At 37.7% G+C, this 25,813-nt stretch overlaps 6 protein-coding genes across 8 annotated transcripts; 1 reads left to right on the top strand and 5 right to left on the bottom strand.

Annotated features, from left to right (window-relative positions):
• The first annotated feature begins 7 nt into the window (after positions 1 to 7).
• LOC103837331 (probable protein S-acyltransferase 17) lies at positions 8 to 2,303 on the top strand. The gene is made up of 10 exons (XM_009113692.3): positions 8 to 253; positions 341 to 434; positions 634 to 728; positions 813 to 980; positions 1,060 to 1,132; positions 1,222 to 1,274; positions 1,363 to 1,454; positions 1,547 to 1,599; positions 1,683 to 1,808; positions 1,893 to 2,303. Exons 1-10 carry the CDS (start codon positions 105 to 107, stop codon positions 2,166 to 2,168), a joined length of 1,179 nt encoding a protein of 392 aa, XP_009111940.1. The 5' UTR covers positions 8 to 104; the 3' UTR covers positions 2,169 to 2,303.
• Positions 2,304 to 2,769: 466 nt separating this feature from the next.
• LOC103837329 lies at positions 2,770 to 6,102 on the bottom strand. The gene has a single exon (XM_033280703.1). It carries the CDS (start codon positions 6,047 to 6,049, stop codon positions 2,918 to 2,920), a length of 3,132 nt encoding a protein of 1,043 aa, XP_033136594.1. The 5' UTR covers positions 6,050 to 6,102; the 3' UTR covers positions 2,770 to 2,917.
• Positions 4,979 to 11,083, bottom strand: LOC103837328 (FRIGIDA-like protein 5). Of its 2 annotated transcripts, XM_033280701.1 has the most exons (8): positions 9,925 to 11,083; positions 9,673 to 9,854; positions 9,315 to 9,556; positions 8,690 to 9,267; positions 8,252 to 8,430; positions 6,563 to 8,173; positions 6,199 to 6,258; positions 4,979 to 6,103 (listed from the first exon to the last, which is right to left on the bottom strand). In XM_033280701.1, exons 1-6 carry the CDS (start codon positions 10,820 to 10,822, stop codon positions 7,685 to 7,687), a joined length of 2,568 nt encoding a protein of 855 aa, XP_033136592.1. In that variant the 5' UTR covers positions 10,823 to 11,083; the 3' UTR covers positions 4,979 to 6,103; positions 6,199 to 6,258; positions 6,563 to 7,684. The 2 variants fall into 2 exon arrangements, with proteins under 2 accessions (XP_033136592.1, XP_033136591.1); XM_033280700.1 differs by lacking the exons at positions 4,979 to 6,103; positions 6,199 to 6,258 and having other exon boundaries at positions 7,948 to 8,430; positions 8,690 to 9,244; positions 9,322 to 9,556.
• Positions 11,084 to 11,315: 232 nt separating this feature from the next.
• Positions 11,316 to 25,804, bottom strand: LOC103837327 (restin homolog). Of its 2 annotated transcripts, none has more exons than XM_009113687.3 (6): positions 22,713 to 25,804; positions 20,091 to 22,569; positions 19,366 to 19,941; positions 19,098 to 19,261; positions 18,761 to 19,008; positions 11,316 to 11,676 (listed from the first exon to the last, which is right to left on the bottom strand). In XM_009113687.3, the coding sequence occupies exons 2-6, from the start codon at positions 22,417 to 22,419 to the stop codon at positions 11,529 to 11,531; spliced, it is 3,465 nt and encodes a 1,154-aa protein (XP_009111935.2). In that variant the 5' UTR covers positions 22,420 to 22,569; positions 22,713 to 25,804; the 3' UTR covers positions 11,316 to 11,528. The 2 variants fall into 2 exon arrangements, with proteins under 2 accessions (XP_009111935.2, XP_033136590.1); XM_033280699.1 differs by having other exon boundaries at positions 20,091 to 22,455.
• Positions 11,707 to 12,722, bottom strand: LOC103837343. The gene has a single exon (XM_033280707.1). The coding sequence runs from the start codon at positions 12,657 to 12,659 to the stop codon at positions 11,955 to 11,957; it is 705 nt and encodes a 234-aa protein (XP_033136598.1). The 5' UTR covers positions 12,660 to 12,722; the 3' UTR covers positions 11,707 to 11,954.
• On the bottom strand, positions 12,880 to 17,521 carry LOC117128412 (golgin subfamily A member 4-like). The gene is made up of 2 exons (XM_033280702.1): positions 15,676 to 17,521; positions 12,880 to 15,415 (listed from the first exon to the last, which is right to left on the bottom strand). Exon 2 carries the CDS (start codon positions 14,914 to 14,916, stop codon positions 12,931 to 12,933), a length of 1,986 nt encoding a protein of 661 aa, XP_033136593.1. The 5' UTR covers positions 14,917 to 15,415; positions 15,676 to 17,521; the 3' UTR covers positions 12,880 to 12,930.
• Positions 25,805 to 25,813: the final 9 nt, after the last annotated feature.

The raw sequence follows: 25,813 nt of genomic DNA, 5'->3' as shown, positions 1-25,813 counted from the left end.
GAAATTTTCTCTAAGAGAAAAGGATAAAAAGATTTCAACTTTCTGATTCGAATCGACAAATAGATCAAAACCCACATCGGAGATTTCGTGTTTTCTCGAATTCGATGGAGGTACAATGGGTTTTGGTGTGTCACGGGATGGTGACGTTAACGGTGGTTGTCTCCTTCCTCTGTGGCCATTCGCCTATTTTCAAAGGCACTCCCATTGGATGGATTCACTACTTCCTCACTTTCGGCGCTTGGGATTACTTACTGTACTTCTCCTTTTCACTGCAACTCTGTGTTTTGTGTTGTGAATAGGGATTGGTGATCGTGTTGTTGTTGTTGTTGTTTTGATGTAGGAGGTTTGTTGAGTTTGTGTTCGGTTCCAAGGGTACGGACGCGGTTCTGTCGGTTGAGGGTTTCTGCTGTGACCGGCCTAATCCTTTACTGCAAGTTAGTGTACTTCAGATCTTCTTGCTTTGATTTGGTTTGTTAGTGAGCACATTAATAATCCAAGTAGCTAATTCATTGGTGAAAGATTTGATTTTGATTTGAGTTCCTAGCTCTGAACTAGTCTAACTGTGAAGGGCATGTTGAGGATCATTATTGGTTATTGTTACTGTGTCTTAAAATGTTGTTCCACATGTTGCAGATCATATACCTCGTGATTCTTGGATCAACATACTTTATAACTGTGAAATCTTCCTTTGTCTATATACCTGGATACTACATCGGCGAAGTTCACAAGTAAGTCATGGTTTCTCTTTGTTATCTTCTTTAAAACGTTGTATGATAACACCATAGACTCATTCAAAATTTATTTCTTTGTAGGTATATGAGCTTTGGGGCTGTTATGATTGGCGTCTTGCTTTTCCTGTTGACAAGCTTTTGTGATCCAGGGACTGTGAACGCTAAGAATGTTTCGCAGTACGTTTCTGCTTACCCTTACGATGATATCATTTACTCGGAGAAAGAATGTCCAACGTGTAAAATTCCAAAGTGAGTACATTCAAAACCCTGTAGGCTCCCTTGCTTCGAGTTATGTTGTCTCTTCTTGACTGTTTGTTTTCTCATTCAGACCAGCTAGATCCAAGCACTGCAGCATCTGCAACCGTTGTGTGGCGCGGTTTGATCATCATTGTGGGTGGATGGTTTGTACAACAGCCCCAAAGCTTTAAAATGAATTTATCTTTAACTCTACTTGTTGATAGTGTGATTGATACCAAGCTTCATGTTACAGAATAACTGTATCGGCGAAAAGAATACCAAATATTTCATGGCCTTTCTCTTATGGTAAGGTCTCGTTCTAATACTTAAAACCAGCCTTTATTGGATACTACTTGGTAATAGTTTATATAAATGGTTATTTAGTGTTTTGTAGGCACTTCCTTCTTTGTCTCTACGGTGCTGTAGCCATTGGGTTTATTCTTGCTGGGCGAGTAAAAGAACTTCGCATTGTACATATTTTAACCAGTAAGTATCATACCAGACCCTTGTCCTCAACTAGTATCTTAAAGCTTTTGATATCTGAAGCTGCTGAATATGGATTCTCTCTCTCTTTACAGCCTATTACGGGATAAAGAACTCTTTCCGCAGCTTAGCTCCACGTGTTTTACAGGTAAGTAACAACTTAATCTTTGTCTCTTTTGTTGCCTACTTACAGAGTAATCTAATGGCTCATGTGGTTTGTATTCGAAACAGTGGCTAGTTGGTACATACAACACCCAAATACTTTTATTGGTGTTTTTCGCCCTTATTTCTCTTCTCCTTGCTGGCTTTTTCGCCTATCACCTCAATCTTTGCTTAACCAACACAACAACTAATGAGGTAAATAGAAAATTATCATATCTTTAGCACATAGTCACCACTCTGTGATCTCTTCATCAGCGGTTTTCGTTTGTTTGATGATAGAAATTCAAATGGAGAGAGTACACAAGTTTGCAGAAGAAGATAAGCGAAGCAAAGGCAAGTGCTGCTGCTCTCAAGGCAGGCATGAGCAACACCGAGCTGGAACGTCCAGCAATGAGCAAATGGAGGGGACTTTGGAGAAGATCTGAGGCCAAAGCTGAGTCCATCGTTGCCAAGCGGAATATGTATGATAAAGGAAACTTCCGGAACATCTCAGAGATTGTTTTCCCATTATCTTCAAGACAAGCTTTCCTGAAACCATATCATAAATCTGAATAGCTTTAGTCTGTATGTAGTTGAGATAGGTCCCAGTTCAAAACCTTTTATACATCTACTCAACTTCGAGAAAAAAAGGTTTATTGAAACTATTGTTGGTTACCTACAGATTTATACAGATCTTTGACAATCATCTTCCACATAGCTTCTTATCATTCTCTCATACAACAATACTCCCTTCTCAATCTGTTTGACATGCTTCTAGTATTGCCTTGATCATAGTATTGTAGCCAACGGTGTCAAAATCCATAGTATCCAACCATAAATTATTTAGTTTCCAATTTATGATTGATTGATTATTTGTTTCAGTTACCTATCTTGATCTCTTTCTCAATTATTAAATCTCACTTGATTTATTCAATTTGATCAAACATTTTTCTCTCGTGATTATATTATATAATTCAGTATGTTCTTCAGGTTTTTAATTTAGCATCATGCTAGAGTGAATCCATGATTATAATATTCCAAGGGGTCCAGAGTTTAATCTGTGATCTTTAGAGTATGATTAGTAGGCATATGCATATAAATCGAGAATCAAAATCAAACAGAAAAAGTCGAATCCAAAATTGAATCGATGTTAACAAGTATCTAAACCGTTGCTATATTTTTGGAATCCGGAAAATATATTTCTTTCTCTCTTATTATAATATATTCAGTCTTTTCTTCATGTTTTAGTTTAGCATCACATTCTACCATCACATTCTAAACTAGACAAGATTAACAAAAAGAAAGAGACTTAAGCTTCTTTTGAGTTAAAGACCAATTAGTGCTTTAGAGTCAAGCTCCCACCATTCGTAGTCTCCACTTCTCTCACGTCTGAACGCTGGAACCTGATGCGAGAATCTTTTCCCTTCCGTCTTTGGAATGTCTACAAACCCAGCCACTGTCTCCACACACCTTCCGTAGAGAAGCTTGTTACACACTTTAGCAGTCAATAGCACCACTTGTACGCTCTGCTCGTTGGTTTCAACTACTTCCACAATCTCAAGTTCTTCTTCTTCAGTCTCGGCACAATCTGTAGTGTTCCAGTTCTTGTACAAAGCCCATATCTCACCCTTTCCTGGATACACTTCGTATCTGTTTATACCTTTCTTCACAGCTTTAATCAGATGTGAGAAGCTGCTAGGTACAAGAACATCTGCTGTACCTGTTTTCAACTTAAAAGTGCCACAGCACAGAGGATGTGTCATGAGATTTGGAGGACGACACAGCTCTAGAGGTGCTACGTGTAGCTTGAATTCAGGACTTGTGTCGATTCTTTTAACCTGAGCGTACTTTCTTGGCATCATCCCTTTGTCATCATTGCTGTAAATAGCCCATATCTGACCAATCTGAAACTTGTCCTTGGATCTCTGGTTCTCAAAGTTATAAGCGTTTGCTAGCCTGGTTGTGCAACTGGATGGCCCATGAGTCTCTGAAACTGAGGATTTTTCAGTACCATTCAACAAACCACTACCTCTGGACTGAGACAATGACTCACCATTTCTCCCACGCTTCTTTGAGTTCCCTGTGGATGTGTGTGTTCTCCTGATTCTTGAGGAATCAGCTGCAGTGACGACCTTTGCAGGTTTCTTCGGTGTAGTCATCGTCTCATCTGAGAAACAAAACACATCTGGCTGTCCGCTGGACACATCATCGTTAGCACTCTTCTTCTCATCTTTCTCTTGGCTTGGGCTTGAAGTTGCTTGGTTGTTTGTTTCACTCAGAACACGAGGGGATTGTCGCAGTTTCAAGCCATCCACTGCTTTGACACTCTTCTTGGACTTCTTCACTGAGTTCATTTCATGATTCAAGCATGTTCCTTCAGATGCTTTGGAGGACGAACTGTGATTGCCATTGAGTTTTTGATGTTTCTTTGCATGCACTTCAACTTTAGGCTTTACAACCTCGAACATGTCTTTTGGTAAAGCAGCAGTGTCTAATTCGAAGCACCCAGGAGGAACACCTTCTCTCTCCCTTCCAGTCAATTTGAATGAGGGGACTTTGTGAGAAAACCTTAGCATCTCGTTTGGCGGAATCTGAAGTTGGAGAAATCCATACTTCACATTTCGGCGAAACAGGGAAACAAACCCTTCCACTTTTCCCAAGTAAGCCACTTCAACGCCATCCACATCATTAAAATCACACAGAACTTCAACAAAGTCATATTCATAAATTCCTTTATGAATACCTGAGCTACCATTCCAACTGCTATCCCAGCCTCTGAAAACTGCCCAAACTTCTCCTGCTCTTGGATAAATAACGGTGTTGCTGTCACCAGGTACATGAAGCATCTGACAAGAGAATATCAAACGGTCGTCTACTTCCTGTGGCTCCCTATCTTGGAAAACTCCACAAGCAATGGGAACAGAGTTATCACTATCATCTTCTAAGGGGTCAAGCCACGTAATACACACCTTGAACTCAGCTTCAGTCACTTTTGTAATACGAGCATAAGACCTAGGCATACCATCAGTCGGATCATACAGAGACCACACCTGGTTGACAGCAAAAGAGCTTGTTGCCAGTTCAAAATTATGAAAGTCTGGATCAGGTGAATCATGCGTAACAGGCTTGTGGTTATTGTCTTCCGTTGACAAGCTTTCTTGATATCCAGAATCCACCCTTTTATTAGCCTTTCCATTAACAACACATGAAGGGGCGGAAGAACCACCAGAAGCAAGACGTTTGGATGATCCAACACCTAACTTTTGTTTTTTGGTAGTTCGCTCAGATTTTAATCCAACTTTTGAGCTTGACCTGTTGGTGTGAGGGCTTAAAGCACCATCACTTCTTCCCTTCTCTCCGCTAGAAACCTGCTGCCTTTTCCTTGGAGATGTCCTCCTACTATTATCCTTTGAATCTGTTCTAACCTCAGTCGTCTCCTCACCAATCTCTCTCCTCTTTCTTTTGCCCTTGTTCACTGAGGCTGCCTGACTAGTCCTTGAAACTGATTCATCAGGGACAGATCTTGATGCAACCTTTTCTGGTTCTGTAACCTCAGGTTGTGGCTTCAAACCATCAGCTTTGGGTAGATCAGCTACATTGTCCACCTTCTCCTCACCTTCCTTGGGTTTATCATTCTTCATCGATCCATCCTCCATTTTGGGTTTTCTTACTTCAGCATTTTTCTCACCTCCTCCACTCTTCTCGTTGAATTTCTCTTTGGCAGATTCTTTCTTATCAACTTCAGCTGCTACACTTCCTGGTTGAACACAAGTAGACTCCACGTTTCTACTCACAGGAGTGCCACAAGGTCCCTGATGTTGAACTTCTTTCTGACTAGTGCTGGGTTTAGGCGGCACTCCATTAAACCCAACGTCGTAGGCCATGAATGACCTTTGACAACGGGAACAATACATTTTGGAGTTCACATACTGTCCCAAGTAATTATACTTATAGCCACAATCACAACACGTCCAAAACGTTTCCTTCTTAACTGTACTGTCACCACCACTCTTTGCAGCTCCAGAGTTTGCATTCCACTGTCTGCTAGCAACCTGTGAATTGATCCTGCGCTTGATATCATACTGACTCCGTTTCTCCTTGTCAGCAAGCAACCTGTTAGCTTCCCCAACCAGCTTGAAAGCAGCCTCAGCGCCAGCAAACTTGTTTTTGTCAGGATGGAGAAGCAAGGCGAGCTTCCTGTACTGCTTCTTGATCGCAGCATCGTCGGAAAAATGCTTAACTTGAAGAATACCGTACCAGTTCTCAAGACCGTTGATTTTCTGGTCGGCGGAGCAATGTACATCACACACGGCTAACATTTGGGGCAAGCTGTCAAGACCTGAGAAGAGCCTCTGAGCCTTCATCACAAGCTTCTGAGCCTTGGGGAAGTCACCTCTCAGCATCATATTCTCTGCCAAGGCCTTTGCCCTGGAGGCCTCTTCCTTGTTACAGTCCATTATAAGCTAAATATCTCAGAGACCAGATCAAACTCAAGGGAACTTTATAGCATTCTGCAAACAAACAAACAAACAAAACCATTGCAATGTCAATTCCTGATCTGCCATTACAAAAAAAATAGAGACTGTGAAGACAGAACTCAGCTTACCAGATAAGAGACAAGAACTGAGAATTTTTCATCCTTCATAAGCTAAACAAGCCTCTGGACCTGCAAACAGAAACTCAGCAAGTAAGAAGAAGAAAGCATAAGTCATGTCTGGTTTAATTGCAATGCTGAGATCTTAAAATAAAGTTTTGATTTTTTTCTTTCTTCAAAGCAGATGAGAGCAGATATCATCAAATAGAATCTAAGCAGAGCAGAGGGTTTCGTTCTCTAAGAAGAACCAGATTGAAAGCTAAAACCTTTTTGCATCACAACAACAACTGTGAAACGAGAATTTGCTATTTTCCAGTGATAGGCAAAGATAAACCCTAATACGAGGGGAAACAAGAAACCCATAAGTTAAACATACCTAAAGGCTTGAAACTCGAAAGGCGGATTGCTCCGGAGAAGATTAAAAGAACCTAAATTTCCAGTGAAGAGGACAAATCGAGATAACCAGAGAGAGAGAGAGAGAGGGAACTTGAGATGGAGAAGTTTTAAAGGTCGTCGCTCTCTCTCTCTTTTTTTCATTTTCTTAGATGGAAATAAATCAATTTTTACCTTTTTACTCCTAAATTTACTTTGTTTTTTTTCTTTGGGTGTAAGATCTTTTATACTCCATCCATTCCGAAAAGATCCATGTTTTAAAAAAATGTTTCAAAATAATACATTTTTTATATTTGCAATGCTTTATTTAATAGTAAACTGTAAACTTCAAAAAATATTATGTTTATTAAAATTTTATTGGTTAAAATTATGAAAAATATTACAATAACAATACATTAATAGTTAATATTTAATATGTTTTATTAATATGTATGAAAAATCTAAGAGCAAAAAAATTGGATGAGAACTTACACTAAGAGCAAAAAAATTTGCTTGCAGTGATCTGTGAGTTTAAGATGTGAAAAATTAGTACATGTTACTCTTAAAATAAGTAATGCTAACAATATTTCATAAAAGTATTATTATTGGTGATTTTTTCAATTGAGTTTTAATATTTTAAAATAATTTAATTATGAAACTAAAATGCAGTGGTGTAAATCAGTTATAACAAATAAATGATAAGGAGCCTATCATTTGAAAAAAAAATTGTGAAGTTTTCCAACTCTCTTTTTCTTCCATATTTTTGACTCTTTTTTTTTTGTGAGACTATTGAGTAATTAGTAATGTGAGAATATTGAGTGATTAGTATGCAGATGTTCTCAGATCACAGATTAATCTATGAACGTCTTGGAGTTTCTAACCATTGATTCACTGATCTAGCATGAGCTTACTGACTTGAACATCAGAATGTTACTTTATGACCATTTGGTATCTACGCAACATCAATGTTACATTACCATGTCAACTAGAAAGATCTGAAGCAATGATTACAACATAAAATGTCTGATTAGAAAAAATCTGATGCAGTGATTAGTACATAAAATGTCTGATAAGAAAAATCTGCTGCAAACAACAAAAAGAAAGCACCCACAAAGCTATAATACACTTAGAAATGATTCCTGTGATAAGGATCATACTGTTGATAATATTGGTGATACTGATACTGAGGGGGTCCCTCCGGTTGTGTCCACTGGTTATGATTGTAGTCAGAGTTGAAACCTCTGCCGTAATGATCCACCGGCCAAGTCAGTCTTTGATTCAGGGAAGAGCCATGTTCAGGAAAGTGATTGCTTGTGTGAGAAGCAACATGTACTGAGCTCTGACTTCGCTTTTGTCCTCTCGAACCCGGTTTGCTAGCAGAGGAGGAAACAGCCGCCGTCGTTGAATGTTCCAAACGTGTGTTGTTGCTGCTGACAGAACCAACCTCTCCTAAACTTGGTGGTTCTGCCGTATCAGACACGTTTCTTCTAAGCTTCAAAAGCGACTTGATCCTCTCCTCCAGGTCGTCGAGCTGGAACTCTGACTCAAGTTTGTGACACGTTATGCATTTAATGCCGGCTCTTAGGGACCTGATCTGCCTGTCTATTGCAGCAACCTGTAAAGTCTACTCTGCGTTACAACATAACTCTCTTTTAAGTTGAGAAAAAACAAAGAAAGGACATGAATCTTTTACCTGTGATGCAGGTTCATTCTCTGCGTCTCTAAACGCCTTCTCTGCAGACTCCTTTGTAATCCTCAATGAATCGTTTATAATAGCAGAAACAGGATGGAACTTATGTAACATACCAAAGGAGTATATGTAGTTAACTGCCTTGAGGCGATGCCCAGTCTTTATGAGGTCTTGAATGAAACCTGTTCACAAAGTTCATGCATGTTTAATACTACCTCCTGTTCTTTAAAAATAAATGCATCATTTTTTTTACAATTATCAGTTTTCAATAATTTTTAACTAATAGTACTTCAATAAATTTTTAAGTCCACAATTTCTTCTAGAAAACATAAAACATATATCTTTGTGAAATAATTTCTTTTTTTAAAACATTTATCTTAATAGAACGGAAGGAGTACTATTTTTCACAATTGTGGGAGAGTAAAGAGAAGAGAGAATCACCTGTAATGGCATTGTCTAAACCAAGAAACTGGCAAAGATCAGGACATGCAGTGTGCCAATAAGAGTTGTCCAGTAGATTTAGAAGGTCAGTGGTCTTGAACTCTGACACTATCCCATAGATACCTAGAAACTTTAGGAAACAAACTACTTCTAACTCATCACTCTTACTCTTTGTAATCATTTCTCTCCAGTAAACAGCAAGTTTCTTTGCATCCCCTTTTACTGGATGTCCTATTTGAACAGGGAGCTTCTTCAGCTGGTCCAACAATAAGTTGCAGCTATCTGAAGTAATCAGCAGCTTGAATTGGTAGCTGCTCCCTTCAAGGTTTGTAGGACATAGAGACATGGATGTGTCTAGAACTAGCTTTGCTGGATTTGATGTGCATCTGAAAGCATTGGAGAGATCACTCTCTAGAGGTTTCTTTTCTAGTACCTCCCTTAACATGTCTGCGTTGATGGAGCCACAGAGATTGTTTGGCTTAGCTTCAGTGCTTGGTGGATGTGTTTCTTTGCCATCTGGCTGATGATTAACTCCTGATTCATCAATCTTCTCACCTGAAGAAACATACACATGTGTTCTGATTAAAGCGAGTGTATTAAAAGTAAGGTTGATAGATGAATCAACAACATACCTGTTGAGTTCTGTGTAGGAGTGGTTGGTTCGGTTAATCTTTGTCGTTTGGTTGTGTCCTGATTCTCAGAACTTTTATGAACTGGTTCCATTGCTCTCTTGGCTGCTGATTCACCGTTCTTTAGTAGACTCAGCTTATTAAGAATCTTAGGAGGGAACATATGCTCAGCTTTCCTCTCTTGGATGCACTCAAGTGCCATGGTTGCATCAGCTTTTATCTTCTCCTTCCTCGCTTTCTACAACAAGTCAACAAAGCTTAATCAACTTACACATCATAAGCCATAGAGAGAGAGAGAGAGAGAGAGAGAGAGAGAGAGAGAGAGAGAGAGAGAGAGAGAGAGTTTAGCTTTACCTGCGCCTCCATTAAGTTTACAGTTCCAAAAGGAACTCTAGCAGCTCTTTCTGATGAAATCAAGTACGCATGCAAAAGGGCTCCTGGTCTCCCTCTTGGACAAAGCTTGTATAACCTGAACTCACATATGAATCTCAGTACTGCTAAGTACTCTTCCTTGTTCTTTAGAGTTTCAACCACACCTATTCACAAAAACGTTTCAGCTTTTTGGGAAACAACTAAAAAAGTAGTCAAAAGTCAAGTAAGCATTACCATAAACACTATGTTCTAACTCCAGAAGCCGAAACAGTCTCGGCGCTTGATCATACAGAAGGAACCGCTCTAAAAGGGTTAACAGCACTTCACGAGTAGTCACAGAGGCCAAACCATAAGCAGCCAGAAACAACAAGCAACATAACACCAAAGAGTCATTGTTTGTGTTAGCTTTTGCCATACTTATCCAGTTAATACCAATTTGAGTCGCTTCTTGGTTCACCTCCCATGTGATAGGTAGATTCATCTCCATCAGTTTCTCCAACAAAACGGTGCAACTTTTAAGAACAACACTATCATTAAAATCTTTAAGAGACGCTTGTATAGCATCCAAAACAAGCTTTGCCGGGTCCAAACACGGAATCATTCTCGCCAAGGCTTGATTTCTCTTAACCAAATCATCCACAGACGTTGCAACACTTGAGCAGCCTTTGTCTTTACCCAACATTGAAACAAGTGGCTCAAACTCATGTCTGAGATCTCTCTGCTGCTCTAGTTCCTTCTCCATGGACTCGATTCTCTTTGTAAACCCTTCAAACTCTGCCTTCCTTGTCTCCAAAGCTTCCTTGCACTCCGAGTGAAACCTCACCTCCATCTTCTCAAACTCATCCACTTTGGCTTTGAACGAGTCATGAACCGAAGAAAGCTCCTTCTCCTTGTCCTCAAGTTCCATGGCTCGGCCATTGAGTGATTCCTCGCGTGCTTGTAGCTCTTTGGCTCGATCTTCGAGAAGGCCTTTCGTGGAATCGAAGTGCCCTTCGATCTCTTTCCATTGAACGGAAAGGAGAAGAAGAGAATGAGCGCTTTCCTGGAGAGAATCTAGGGTTCGGTGAAAGTTGTGTTTGCTTAGATCAACAAGCGCTAGACTGCTCCTTGCCTTCTCCATCAAGTCACCCATTAAAAAAAAACAAATCAAAAGAAACGAAACCTAGAAATTCACAACACGAACGAACTTGATGATGATATGTATCTTCACGTCTGCTTTTGAGTTTTTAACTGCTGTTCTGTCTTGTGGCTTCTGTGTTGTAGATAATGATGAAAAGAAGCTAGATAATATATTTGTTTGGATTTCCAAATCAATTTAGTATTATATTTCCAAAATCAATGAGTATTAGTAATTCATTTATTTACCGTAAGAGTTACTAGAGAGGTCCGGTTAACTTAGATTAATTATCGGTTAAACTTCCTTTTACTAAACCGTGTGTATGAATACAGATCGTAAACTGTGAAATAATGAGAGTATTTTCAGTTGTATAACAATTTCTTTAATAATTTGTGTTAGCCACTGGTTTGATTTGAATTAATCCAAGTATCCGCACATTGAGATTTATGTTTCAAAAAGTTTACAGATCATAATAATATGAAGGAGACGACATCAATGTATACACAACTTTTCGAAAGAGCTTTTGTTGCATTAATAATTAAAATTCAAGATCATAACAGCCTCCAAAATTCCATAACAAAATCCATTAAGTGAGAAACCATGGAGCTTACTAAACCACAATAGCTGAGACTTTATCAAACCCAAAGAAACAAAAGATGTTTCTAGTTAGTTACTTCCTACTACTTAGCTAGTTATAGCCTTAAACTTGAGACATAGAGCACTAGAATTTGCCAAAGCCTGGTGGTCGATTGATGCAGGGTCTAATCACCAGTCTAGAACCCTCAGGATCCTCCACCACCCTTGGACGTTTAGAACCAGCTTGATGTGAAGATTGACCTTGGAACTCAGTTGAACCACCAGCTTCATACGTTTCTACCGGTTGATTTGGCGCAGCACTAAAGCTCGGGTTTGAGACATCAGTGGCAATGCATGAGCTTTGAAAAACTGTGTCTGAAGCCTGCATATGCGTTGATTGAACACGTTGGTTCTGAATTTGAAATTCCCGAGGAACCATGAATTTAAAGATAAAATCCACAGGTATGTCAATTTCAAGCTTGAAGTCTTCAATGAGTTCCATTATGTCCCTCAGTGTAGCAGCATCTCTGTTAGCTTCTTCAGCCTATAAGCCACAACATAGATTGCAAAGTCAACCATCAAACACAATATACAGTTTGACAAGAAGAGATGGATTGGAGAAGTCTTTAACCTGTGATTCATATCTTCTACTTTCCTTGGCTGAGCGTCTGAGATTGTTGATCTGTTCCTTCAAGATCTCCAGTGGAGAAAATTTGTTCTCCACCTTGAAGTAAAACATAAACCGGACTGCAGGAATACACATGGCTTTGTTTAGGAGCTCTGTGACAAAGCCTGTGGAGATTAAAAGAAGAGTTTGATCTTTGTTAGAGCAGAGAGAGTTTAAAAAAAAACACACCAATGCGACATATGTGTTGTAGAAGTAATACTTACCTGGGATGGCATGAGTGAGACCAAGAGACTCAAAGAGCTTTGGCGCATGTTTGAAGTGAGAAACATAAGAGGCAAGCTGTAGAGTTTGATCCGGCTGAGTTTGTTTCACCAATCCAAATGCAAGGATGAACTGCAGAAACGCCCAAGCCTCAAGCTGCGACTTTTCAACACTAGCTCCCATCATCCTAACCCATTCACGTGCCACTTTGGTTGCATCAGACTGTAGACCAGGATCAGTAGAGATACCAACACGTGCCAGCTCCTCCAGAAGGGGAACCAAAGCCATTAGTATAGGCTCTTCTAAACTCAACTCTCCTCTCTCACTAGCGTCCGTCAGTGCCTTTTCGACAGATGTTAGAACAAACCTGCCTGGATCTTTAAACATTTGAAGTTCAGTAGAGACTTCGTTCAGCGATAGAGATGTTGAGTCCTCAATGTCCCTGAGAATAGCATCTTCATTAGGAAAATGAGAAGCCACACTATTGTTGACTGGTTCTTCAGGCTTCACATCCAATGATAGCACATTGTTGACTGCAAAACAAAAAACAATTCAATAAGCATCACAGGACTCAAAATAGACCTCTACTGTTATTATATGGGATCAGGTTATAAAGAATAACTTGAAGACAACACACACAAAACCGAAAATGTTATCTTTATGGTACTAGAGAGACAATTGTACCAGGTGTTAGAGAAGGCGCAATCTCAGCTGAAGCAAGTTGTTCATTGTGTTTCTCAAACAACAACTTTAGTGACTCACATTGTCTACTCCTTTCCTCGATTAGCTTTTGAATGTTCTCCATCCGTTGGCAAGCCTCCTTCATGTCACTATTCAAGGACATGACCGTCTGTTCCCTCAAGTCAATTTTCAGACTAAGCACTTCCAACTCTTTCTCTTTAGAGACAAGCTCAGATGACCGTGTCTCAAACATCTTCTCACATTCCGCAATATTGTCTTGAACCAACGTGAGATCTTTCAACTTCCTCTCAGCTGCCTCCTCCAACTTCCTCAGAGTCTCCATCTCTGCGCTGACCTGAGCATGATATCTCTCAAGATCAGTCTTCATCTGTCTGCATGTTTCCACTACCTCACTAAGCTCACTTGCCTTTAATATTTTCTCTGCCGCACACTCTTCCACCAATCTCCTAAGCTCAGATAGTCTCACTTCCTCTGCATTGGACTCGGCTAGAGAAACCTCAACCTGGTTCTTGATAAAGTTTAGTTCTTTCCTCTTTGCTTCAACTTTCATCTGAAACCCATCAGACTTCCTCTCTAAATCAACAAGCCGGGCTTCTGCTTCTTCAACCTTTTTAGCTCTTTCCTCAAGTGCAAAGCTTTTATCTTTCAACTCCACCTCTTTAGATTGCAACTCTTTCAAGCTGTCTTGAATCTTTTTCTTGACAGAACTGAGCTCAGCAATAAGATCAGTAAGTGAGCTCTGAACCTGATCACGTTGTTTCATCTTAGCCTTCAACTCACCTGAGCATTCCGTGATGGTCTTGTTGATTGAACAAACCTCTTCTTGTTTCAACTTGAGCTGTCCCATAAGTTCCTCAATGGAGCTATTCAAATCTTGCATCATCTTCTCTCCTTCCTCAACTTGTTTATTTCTCTCAGTGAGTATTGATTCTACAGACTTCAACTCCTTCTCTTTGATATCCAGATCTTCGAGGCAATCTCTGTATCTATCCTTCACAGAGCGAAGCTCTTTTTTCTTTGACTTATGCTTAGCAATGCATCTTTCTAGATGTCTTCTCGTCGAATTCAGCTTTTTCTCTGTCCAATCCACTTTGTTCTCTGCTGAATCTTGTTTCTCAGAGAGCTTTTTAATAAAAGCTTGAGCTCTTCCCAATGTCTTCTCTTGAAAGACAATCTCCAAGGATAACTTACGAATATCATCCGTTATCTCATCATATCGCTTCTCCTTAGAAACAAGTTCTTCACTGTGTTCCTCAATCAACAACTTGAATGACTCACAATGTGCACTCCTTTCCTCAATTAGCTTTTGAACGTTCTCCAACTCCTTGGCTTTTGATTCCATGTCATTATTTAGGGATATGACAGTCTGTTCCCTCAAGTCAATGTCCAGACTAAGTGCTTGCAACTCCTTCTCTTTAGAGACAAGCTCAGATGACTGTGTCTCACGCAGCTTCCGCTGGGAATCTAATTGCTCTTCCACCGATTCTAGATGCCTCTCACATTCCTCAATTTTATCAAGAACCATTGTAAGATCCTTCCTCTTTCTCTCTATCTCCTCTTCCAATTCTCTACTGTGAGTTTGAGTCCTTTCCCAATCATCCTTCTCTGTGATGACCTTAACGCGATGCCTCTGAAAATCAGCTTCCATCTGTCCTAAATCTTCTCGCTTACATTCAAGCTCATCCTGAGTCTTAACCAGCTCTGAGGTGCTTGTTTCAAACAGCTTCTCACATTCCGCAAGCTTTTTCTGAACCAATGTGAGATCTTTTGTCTTCCTCTCAACTTCCTCATCCAACTCTCTCCTGTGAGTTTGAGTTCTACTCAAAACCTCCATCTCTGCGCTAACATCATCACGGCATTTCTCAAGATCAGTCTCCATCTTTGCTAGCTCTTCACCTTTCAAACCAAGCTCAACATGAGTCTTTCTCCAAGATTCCACCATCTAATTAAGCTGACTCTCCTTCAACATTCTCTCTTCCTCACACTCTTCCACCAATTGCCTAAGCCGAGACAGTCTCGCTTCCTCTGCATTAGACTTGCCTAGAGAAACCTCCACCTGTTCCGTGAGAAAGCTAAGCTCTTTCTTCATTGCTTCAACATCCATCCGAACCCCATCAGATTTCATCTCCAAATCAGCAACCTTAGCTTCAGCTTCTTCAACCACTTTAACCCTCTCTTCAAGTCCAAAATTTTGACCTTTCAACTCAACCTCCTTGGACCTCTCCTCTAATTTTGACCTTTCTAACTCCCTGAACCTCTCCTCTAATTTGCCTTGGACTGATTCCACACACTCATTCAAGTCTTTCCACTGAACATTAAAGACAAGTATGTCGGAAGCATGAGCGTTAACCTTGTCCAACGCCTTACGAAGACCCTCACCCCTCACCCTACACTCGTTCCCCACGTTCTCCACCTTGATCTCCTCCATCGTTTAACCCTTTCTTCAAACCCACGGAAGAGTTTCCAAAAATAGCAAAACAAATCAGACGAGAACATAACAAACCCTACAAGCCAAATCTCAGCCAAAGCTCCAAACTTGAGAAAGGGAGAAGCAGAAGCAACACAAACCCTAAAATGGGTTAGTGAGAATGAGTTAAAAAAGGAAACAACTTTAATCGAGAAAACGAGTTTGAACCAACAATGGGAAGAGAAATTGTATTGTCAGTAAAGCTTCTGAGGAGAGTGAAGAGAAAGGAGAGACCTTTTGTTTAGTTGTGCGAAGACGACGACTAGAATCAACGAACGGTGTTGTGTCTTCTCTTCTTCCTTCGCTTACAGTTTTTGACACAGAAAAAGTAATTATTAATCGGTTCAATTTCTACTTAGCCAAATTGACAAAGAAGCAAACTTTATACATTACCATTTAATCAACAAATTCAAACAAAATTTATTAATAATCAACGCATTGATTAAATTATGTATAAATTTATTTTGTTTTGACATGTCATATGAGATAAGTAACAAACATGACATGACATGACATGACATGCAGCACTTTCCAATACATCTAAAGTATAAAGCTGCTTAGAATTTAGTAATTTACAAAACAAAACTATTTTGTATACATTTATATCCGTTCATAAGTTTTGAAAATTTTATCGATAATGTTCATTTATAAAACTTTTGTACTTATCATCATATCAGTTTTTCCTACTACATTTATAAATCCACAAAATCAAATTATACAAGAAAATTATGAAAATATATATATACATATTTAAGATGAAAAACTGAACTAATGCAATATGTATAATTCAGTATAATCCAAAAATGATATCATGAACAATCTAAATTAGTATGCCAAAAATCAAAAGCATAAATTCAAAAAAAAAATTCAAAATATTAATTTGTTTCAGCACGAAAATACTATGGTTAGATTTGGAGAAGTAAATAAAATCCATTATACCTAAGCAATAATAAATCATACATGTAAATTACAAAATAGTTAAAATTAAAGTTACAATATTAATAATTTTATAATATATTTATTCTGGTCGACCATTTCGATCTTTTACTAAAATCAAGTTAATATATCTTTATTAGCTTCAGTTCACTTAGCAAGTTTTTTTGTTTCAAAACACAAAACTATATCATGTGCATTATGATAACGATATTTAAACTTTCTTACATATAAATGTCTTGTATCTAATCTATTAAAACAGAAGTACAAATAGTACTTAACCCTAAGTTTTCCTCAATAATTACAAGAAAATGCCACTGGAATTAAAACACAATCGTTTCTTATACAATCATTAATAATCCTTTCCTATCATTAATAATCATTTCCTTCCGTGGTCAATTGATTGTGCTAATCTAATTGTTCGCCAGCCCATCAATTTACCAAATACGAATAAATTAGTTTAGGTTAGGCTTATTATAACTTTATGGCCCATATAATATTGACTATTTATAAAATTCAAAACCAAACCAACAAAACATATGACCAGTATTTTTATCCATTAGCTAACCTATAACAAATGAAACGATTGATCTAAGTTTACAAAAACATGAAATTTGCAATTTATATGAGATTATGTGTTTAAAACTTACAAAACACGTTTTCCTTATCTTTAATAAGGTATATTCTGTTTTTAATAAAGTGTATAGGAAAAAAGGGTATGGATCTGTAATAATTTAAATATATATTTGGTTTGATTTTAGCCTACCCTTTCCAATCTCAAGTATATATATCTCTTAGACCTTGATTGGTAGAGCATAAACATTATCATTATGCTTTACATTATCCAATCAACAATTGTTAGATAAGCATTTATTAAATACTAATGCTCTCCAAATGCTCTTTTGGCCAATGCTCTCATATGAAGCTTTTAGAAGAGCATTTGCATTTATAATTTATAAAATTAAAGAAAATATATAATTAATTCATTTATTTTATTTAATAATATCGTGAAATTATTTTTATATCCAGAAAATAAAATTTTGAATTCTGAAATTAATTTACAATAAAAAAAATTTTAAATTGTATTTCACATTTAAATATAATTTAATTTACATAATTTAATTTATTTTAAATTTCAGAAATTATTTTTTTAAATATATATTTTAATTATAAAATTTATTTTAAAATAGTACTTTTTTGATAAAACAAAAATATTTTTCAAATTATTAAATAAAACAAATTAATTATATATCTTTTAAATTTAATGTTAATATATATTATAAATATATTCATTAAAAATAAATATATTATATATTATATGTTATATATTAATTTTTATAATAATTTTAAATAACATACTCATACTGCTCTTTTAATCATCCTATTAAACAGTTTAGCAAAAACACACAATTCCTGCAGCATACTGCTTCTATAACATACTGCTACTGCTAATGCTAATGTTCTGCCAATCAAGGCCTTATATGTATTGTCAAACACATAACAAAAAAAAATATCCACAGTTTTTACTCATCTCACAAAATGTCATGTGCATATATAAAAAATATGTAATACTATAAATATTATACATATATAGTATTAAATATATGTTTTATATAATTTATATTGAAAAAATTATATCCGCGCGGGCGCGCGGGTCAAAGGCTAGTTTCCTATTAAATGTCATAGTGAGCAAGAGAATACTAATGTCCTTAATGTGGTATGTTATGTCATCATGTTCACTTTACACAATGGTGGGAGAGAGAGTAAAGAACAAGGAATCATCACCTGTAATGGCCTTGTCCAAACCGAGGAACTGGCAAAGATCAGGACATAGAGTTTGCCAATAAGAGGTGTCTAGTAGAGTTAGAAGGTCACTGGTCTTGAACTCTCTTGACACTATTCCATAAATACCTAGAAACTCTAGGCAACAAACGACTTCAAGTTCTAATCACCGGTCTAGAAGTCCCTCAGGTTTGCAGATCATAATATGAAGGAGACGACATCATTGAATCCACAACGATTCAAAAGAGCTTTTGTTGCATTAATAATTAAAATTCAAGATCTTAACTGCCTCCCAAATGCCATAATAAAATACAAGTGTATTATATAAGAGAGAGACCATGGAGCTACTAACCACAATAGATGAGACCTATCAAGCCCAAAAAACAAAAGATCTTTCTAGTTAGTTACTTCATACTAGTTAGCTAGTTATAAGCCTTAAACTTGAGACAGAGAGCACTAGAATCAGTCAAATCATGGTGGTCGATTGAAGCAAGGTCTAATCACCGGTCTAGAACCCTCAGGATCCTCCACCACCCTTGGACGTTTAGAACCAGCTTGATGTGAAGATTGACCTTGGAACTCAGTTGAACCACCAGCTTCATATGTTTCTACGTTAACAGGTTGATCTGGTGCAGCATCAAAGCTTGTTGGAAGGCTAGGGTTTGAGCCATCAGTGGCAATGAATGAGCTTTGAAAGGCTGTGTCTGAAGCCTGCGCATGGGTTGATTGAACTGGAAGGTTTTGAATGTCCCGAGGAACCATGAATCTGAGGATAAGAGCCACAGGAATGTCAATTTCCAGCTGGAAGTCTTCAATGAGTTCCATTATGTCCCTCATTGTAGCAGCGTCAGCCTATAAGCCAACAACATAGGTTATAAAATTTAACAGTTGATGACAATATACATTTTGACAAGAAGAGATGGATCAAAGCAAGCTATAACCTGTGATTCATGTGTTGTTCTCTTTTCCTTGGCTGAGCGTCTGAGACTGATGATCTGTTCCTTCAAGAACTCCAGTGGAGAAAAGTTGTTTGTCACGTTGAAGTAAAGCATAAACCGGATTGCCGGAATATAGATGGCTTTGTCAAGGAGCTGTGTGACAAAATCTGTGGAGATATAAAGAGTACACAGCATAATCATTAGTGGTAAACTCACACACACACACACACACACACAAAGGAAACAAATGCATTGTAGAAGTTCAACTTACTTGGGATGGCATCACTGAGACCAAGAGATTGGAAGAGTCTTGGAGCCTGTTTGAAGTGAGTAACACGCGAGGCGAGTTGTAAATTCTGATCTGGTTGAATCCGCAATCCAAACGCCACAATGAATTGCAGAAAAGCCCAAACCTCAAGCTCTGACTTTTCAACACTAGCTCCCATCATACTCACCCATTCACGTGCCACTTTGGTTGCATAAGAGTGTAGACCAGGATCAGTAGAGACTACACCACGTGCCAGCTCCTCCAAAAGGGGAATAAAAGTCTTGACTATAGGCTCTGCTAAACTCAATTCCCCTCTCCTACGAGCGCCAATGAGTGCATCATCGAGACAAGTTAGAACAAACCTGCCTGGATATTTAAGCATTCGAAGTTTAGTTGAGACTTCATTCGGTGAAAAAGAAGTTGAGTCCTCAATGTCCCTAAGAGAATCTTCATCAGGCAAATGAGGTGAAGCTATGCTTTGTTGGACATCCAAGGAGCATGGATCACTACTATTGATGACTGGTGCTTCACGGGGCTGCTGCTCAGGCTTATCTTCCAATGATAGCACATTATTGTTGACTGCAAAAAAAAAATTCAATAACAATGACAAGATTAAAATAGAGCTTGATAGTGTTTTGCTTGTAGCAGTATCACATATGAGACCAGGTTTGAAGAATAATTTAACGACAACACACATTGATTTTTGAGACATTAGTACGAGAACATACCAGGTGCTAGAGCTGATACTCCAAGAGCTTTGCATAGACTGAGACCATATTTGCAAAGGAAGTCAACATCAAAAAGACTTTGGACTTGGTCAGCATCAAAAGCATATGCGAAACTGAATGCAGCAAGAAAGTTTAGAAACTCCAACACCTCCACTGGATTCTCTGCCTCAACCAGAGTTATGTTCTTCCATTCAGTGGCAAACTTGAAAGCTTCTCCTTGTACTTCAGCTGTGGGGTTTGGTGACATATCCATCAAGCATTCTAGCAAGCAGATGCTACTCCTTTGAACACTCTTTGGATCAAGATTTGTAGCTTCTGTCCTTTGGTGAGCTGCGTAGAGCCCATTTACTGTCTCTAACACAAGCTTTGCCGGGTCAGAAGATCTTTTAATAGAAGACAAGACGTCGAGATGAAGCTGATCACGTTTCTTCAGATGCCCACGTAAGAGTAACTGCAAAGTTTTCTCGTCGCGTACGTTAGCGTCTCGTACAAGGTCAGCTTGTTGAACCGTGTTGCCTTGTTTCTTTGCTTTCAGCTCAGTTTTCTTAGAGGATTTTGGCAACTTCTGTTCTGTTGATATCAGTTGCTGAGCCTTGTGATCAATCCTTGCCTCCCGAGCACTAAGCTCTTTCTCTTTCAGTTCAAGCCCTTGAAAGTCTTTCAAGCTGTCTTGAATCTTTTGTTTGACAGAGCTAAGTTGGCTTTCTGTTGACTTGAGCTCAGCAATAAGATCAGTAAGTGTGCTTTGAACCTTATCACGGTGTTTCCTCTTAGCCTTCAACTCACGGGAGCATTCCTTGATGGTCTTTTTGATTGAACAAACCTCTTCTTGTTTCAACTTGAGCTGTCCCATAAGTTTCTCAATGGAGCTATTCAAATGTTGCATCATCTTCTCTCGTTCCTCAACTTGTTTATTTCTCTCAGTGAGTATTGATTCTACACACTTCAACTCCTTCTCCTTGATCTCCAGATCTTCGAGGCACTCTCTATATATATCCTTCACAGAGATAAGGTCTCTCTCCATTGACTCATGTTCGTCAATGCAACTTGCCAGATCTCTTCTAGTCGAATCCAGTTTTTCCTCTGCCGAATCTTGTTTCTCAGAGAGCTGCTGGATAAAAACTTCAGCTCTTTTCAGTGTCTTCTCTTTAAAGACAATCTCCAAGGATAACTTCCGAATATCATCTGTTATCTCATCATGTTGCTTCACTTTAGAATCAAGTTCTTCACTGCGTTCCTCAATCAACAGCTTGAGTGACTCACAATGCACACTCCTTTCCTTAATTAGCCTTTGAACCTTCTCCAGCTCCTTGCCTTTTGATTCCACTCGTTGGCAAATCTCCTTCATGTCGTTATTTAGGGACATGACCTTCTGCTCACTCAATCCAATGTCCAGACTAAGAGCTTCAAACTCTTTCTCCTTAGAGACAAGTTCAGATGACTGTGTCTCAAGCAGCTTCTGTTTGGAATCTAGTTGTTCTATCACCGATTCAAGCTCTTTCTTCTTTCTTGATATCTCCTCTTCCAGTTCTCTACCGTGATCTCGCGTCCTCTCCCAATGATCCTTCTCTGTGATGACCTTAACGCGATGCCTTTCAAGCTCAGCTTCCAACTGTCCTAAATCTTCTCGCTTACATTCAAGCTCATCCTGAGTCTCAACCAGCTCTGAGGACCTTGTCTCAAACATCTTCTCACATTCCTCAAGCTTGCTCTGAACCAATGCGAGATCTTTCGTCTTCCTCTCAACTTCCTCATCTAACTGTCTCCTGTGAATTTGAGCTCCACGCAATCTCTCCATCTCTGCGCTGACCTCAGCACAACACCTCTCAATATCAGTCTCCAACTTTGCTAGCTCTTCACCTTTCAAACCAAGCTGACTCTCCTTCAACATTCTCTCTTCCTCACACTCTTCCACCAATCTCCTAAGCTGAGACAGTCTCGCTTCCTCCGCGTTAGACTCGCCTACAGAAACTTCAACCTGTTTAGTAAAAAAGTTAAGCTCTTTCTTCATTGCCTCAACATCCATCCGAATCCCATCAGATTTCATCTCCAAATCAGCAACCTTAGCTTCAGCTTCTTCAACCACTTTAGCCCTCTCTTCAAGTGCAAAGCTTTGACCTTTCAACTCAACCTCCTTGGACTCTAACTCCCTGAACCTCTCCTTTAATTTACCTTTGACTGATTCCAGATACTCATTCAAGTCTTTCCACTGAACACTGAAGAGAAGCACGTCGGAAGCATGAGCGTTAACCTTGTCCAACGCGCTATGCAGACACTCACCCCTCACCCTAAACTCGTTCACCACGTTTTCCTCCTTAATCTCCTCCATGGCTTTACCCTTTCTTCAAACCCACGGAAGAGTTTCCTAAAATAGCAAAAAAAATCGGACGAGAACCGAACAGACCATACAAGCCAAATCTCAGCCAAAGCTCCAAACTTGAGAAAGAGAGAAACGGAAGCAACACAAATGGCGAAGTTTCTGAACAAAACAGAGAAGGGTTAGTGAAAATGAGTTAAAAAGGAAACAACTTTAGTCCAAAAAAACGAGTTTGAACAAACAATGGGAAGAGAAATTGTATCAAACATTCAAGCATCTGAGAAGAGTGAAGAGAAAGGAGAGACCTTTTATTAGTTGAACGAAGAAGACGAGCAGCATCAACGACTGTGTGTCTTTTCTTCTTCTTCTCTTACAACTTTTGACAGAGAGAGAGCGTAATTATACACGTTCAGATTAAATTTTTCCTTTTTTTAATTATTAGAGAAAGTGTATGTGTGAGCTAAACCGAATAATCTCTGCTTTTAATTTATCGGTTCGATTCTACTAAACCATATTGACAAAGAATAAATGAACTTTATTCATCGATTAAACCAGCAGCAGTTAATTATATTTGGGTTTTTTGGCCACCTACACATAACCATTTTCCTTAGATATTTTAAGTTAACCAATATTTTTTTTTTTTAATTTATTAATCATCATATTAATTAAATGTAGGATAAATAATTTTCCTGACACGTCATATTGATAAGTAACAAATTAACAATCATAACATGCAGTGCCGGCTTTGAGGGTGTGCCAGAGGTGCAGTAGCACAGGGCCCTATTTTTTTATCACAATTTCTTTAAAATTTAGGGTCCAATTTTTTTCTGAAACTGTTATTATTCAACAAATATACAGAAAAGAAGGTGAAGTAAAGAAAAAAATATGTGTGGCTTTGGGATGAAAAGAGAAACCACAAACACGTGACTTTAAGCTATTTAATACTCACAATTTTTTTACACGTCATTGTTTTCCTGATTTTTAACATTATTTTAAGCACAAATTTTACGGATCTATGAATCATTTTATATATAGCACAGGGTCTGTTGACAAAAAAAAAATAGCACAGGGTCTACCAACACTTTGAGCCGGGCCTGATAACATGCATGCTTCTCTAATATCAAATCGGTCGACCATGCTGATCTTCTAGTAAAATCAGATCACGACAAGCTTTCCTTTGTTTCAAAACCCAAAACTAGAGCATGTAGTGAATTATGATAACGATATATAAACTCTTTTACATATAAATGACTTTTATTTCCAATTACTAAGTGAGCAAGAGAATACTAATGTCCCAATTAATAATGTGGTATGTGACTATGTGGTATGTTATGTCATCATGTTCACTTTACACACCTTGGGAACTGTTAAGAGTTTTTATTGAACAAAGTTGGAATGATGAACATTCAATTTTTTTGAGAATGGCTTTTTCCTTGAATTTTTTTCCATATTATCTATGTTTAACACTAAAAGACAAAAAATATACACGTATTTAATATGGCTTTAAGAATAAAATGAGAGTAATCATAGCAATGCAATATTATAAACCTCTTATATACAGAAAACATACCTGACATTTTTAAATCAGTGATTTAGTCATAAAAGTCTACTTAATTAGCCTCAAGTTTAACTAAAAAATTATTAAAGCTCTTCATCATTATAGTTCTTATCATTTGTGAAAATTATTGAAAATTAATTTACAAAAAATTGATTTAGTCATGAAAGTACATTTAATTAACCTCAAGTTTGACTATAATCTATTAACGTTCTTCATCATTGTAGGAAATCTGATTTATTATCATTTATGCAAACTATTAAAAATTAATTTACAAAAATTTAGCATATTGCAAATAGAACAATTTCATTTAAAATTTTATAAGAGAGTATAATTTGTTGTTATAAATTCGTTTATATAACGGTTTTTTCATATTACAACATAATTACCAAGTGCTAAAATCAATAATCTATGTTATAATGAAAAATGTATAACTAGCTCTAGATACGAACAAAAAAAATGCTCAACAAGAGGAGCTAATGATTTACCAAAAAACAAACAAACAAGAGGAGCTAATAAGGGTCGACGATATATAGCAGCAAAGAGAATGTTTGGCCGAATAATACAAAGCACATGTTGAAGTGGACATATATTAATGTCACATAATATGTCTATTATTCCCCCACATTATTGTCTAAATGAGTTTTTTTGTACGTGTATGTATGAATTTATCTTTCCTCACGTTTTGACATTTATGTCTTACATCATATGGTTCCAAGCTTCGAATGTTCACATGTCTTAGCAAACATTATAAGGTAGGCTCCATACTCTATTGCTTCCTCCTCCAAAGCCCTTCATAAATTCAAAGCTATCTTTTTAATAAATTACCATGTATAATTTTTTTCTGAAAGTACACTTAATTTCTACAACGGATATATATATATATATATGTTTGAAAAATAAATTACAGAAACAATTAAAAAACTATAAAATGAGAACGAGTGAAACTCTTTGGCACCTGTCAGAAGTGAAAACCATTTATACATGAAAACTGGAAAATTCCAAGACACATCCAGAGCCTGCAGTGAACATATCACTTGCATGTACTTGACTTAGTTGGCTTTTAAGTCAAATTATGTTTTTGTTTGAATTATCGTTTGAATGAGTTCTCTGGTGCAGCATAGCTCATGCATAGTCACATCACATGCATAGTTCAAGCCTCATGTACAGTTTCTATTAAATTATGATCACTATACAAAATTTTCTTTCAAAAGTAGAATAAAAAGCCTTATAATGAATGTGGTGTGTAGACAAAAGAAAAAAAAACATTTACATATAAAATCACTGGCATCACGAGGTAACCTAGTCGTCATTAGTCAATCCTAATTTTCATTGATTTGTGTCTAGGATAAAGTGTACCATCATTGAAGTAGAGTAATGTTGTTAAGTTATCTGATTAGAAAATGCTATTGTATAAAGGGAAGTGGCAAACTGATCATATAGTATACTACCTCTAAACATCCCAAACCATATTAGTGTAGATATGAAAATATACATAGAAGAGAGTTATGGCATCTCGTATCTGCAATCTCAAGCTTTACAAGCTCCTGGGGATGTAGATTGTTACCAAGGTCAAGAAGTGTATTGTATTTTTGAAAATGCTATCCAAAAGAAGAGGAGATTTATATACAAAATAGTATGTAAATCACACTTTTCATGCTACTTGCACCTCACGTCACTTGCTGTGTATTCCTCAATGTCTTATTTGCTACAAAGAGGCTCCCTGTCATATTACTCCTCTATGTTTTCATAATTACGTTAATGCCCAATAACTATCATAATGTTCCAATTTAAACCTCATTGTTTCGCTCTCTGGTCAAAAACCAATTATAAGTTGCAATCACATCCAAG

The sequence above is a fragment of the Brassica rapa genome, chromosome A09 (assembly GCF_000309985.2).
Source record: "Brassica rapa cultivar Chiifu-401-42 chromosome A09, CAAS_Brap_v3.01, whole genome shotgun sequence".
Taxonomy (NCBI): Eukaryota; Viridiplantae; Streptophyta; class Magnoliopsida; order Brassicales; family Brassicaceae; genus Brassica; species Brassica rapa.
Note: the sequence above shows the minus strand (reverse complement) of the source record. Positions and strands in the feature narration are given on the sequence as shown.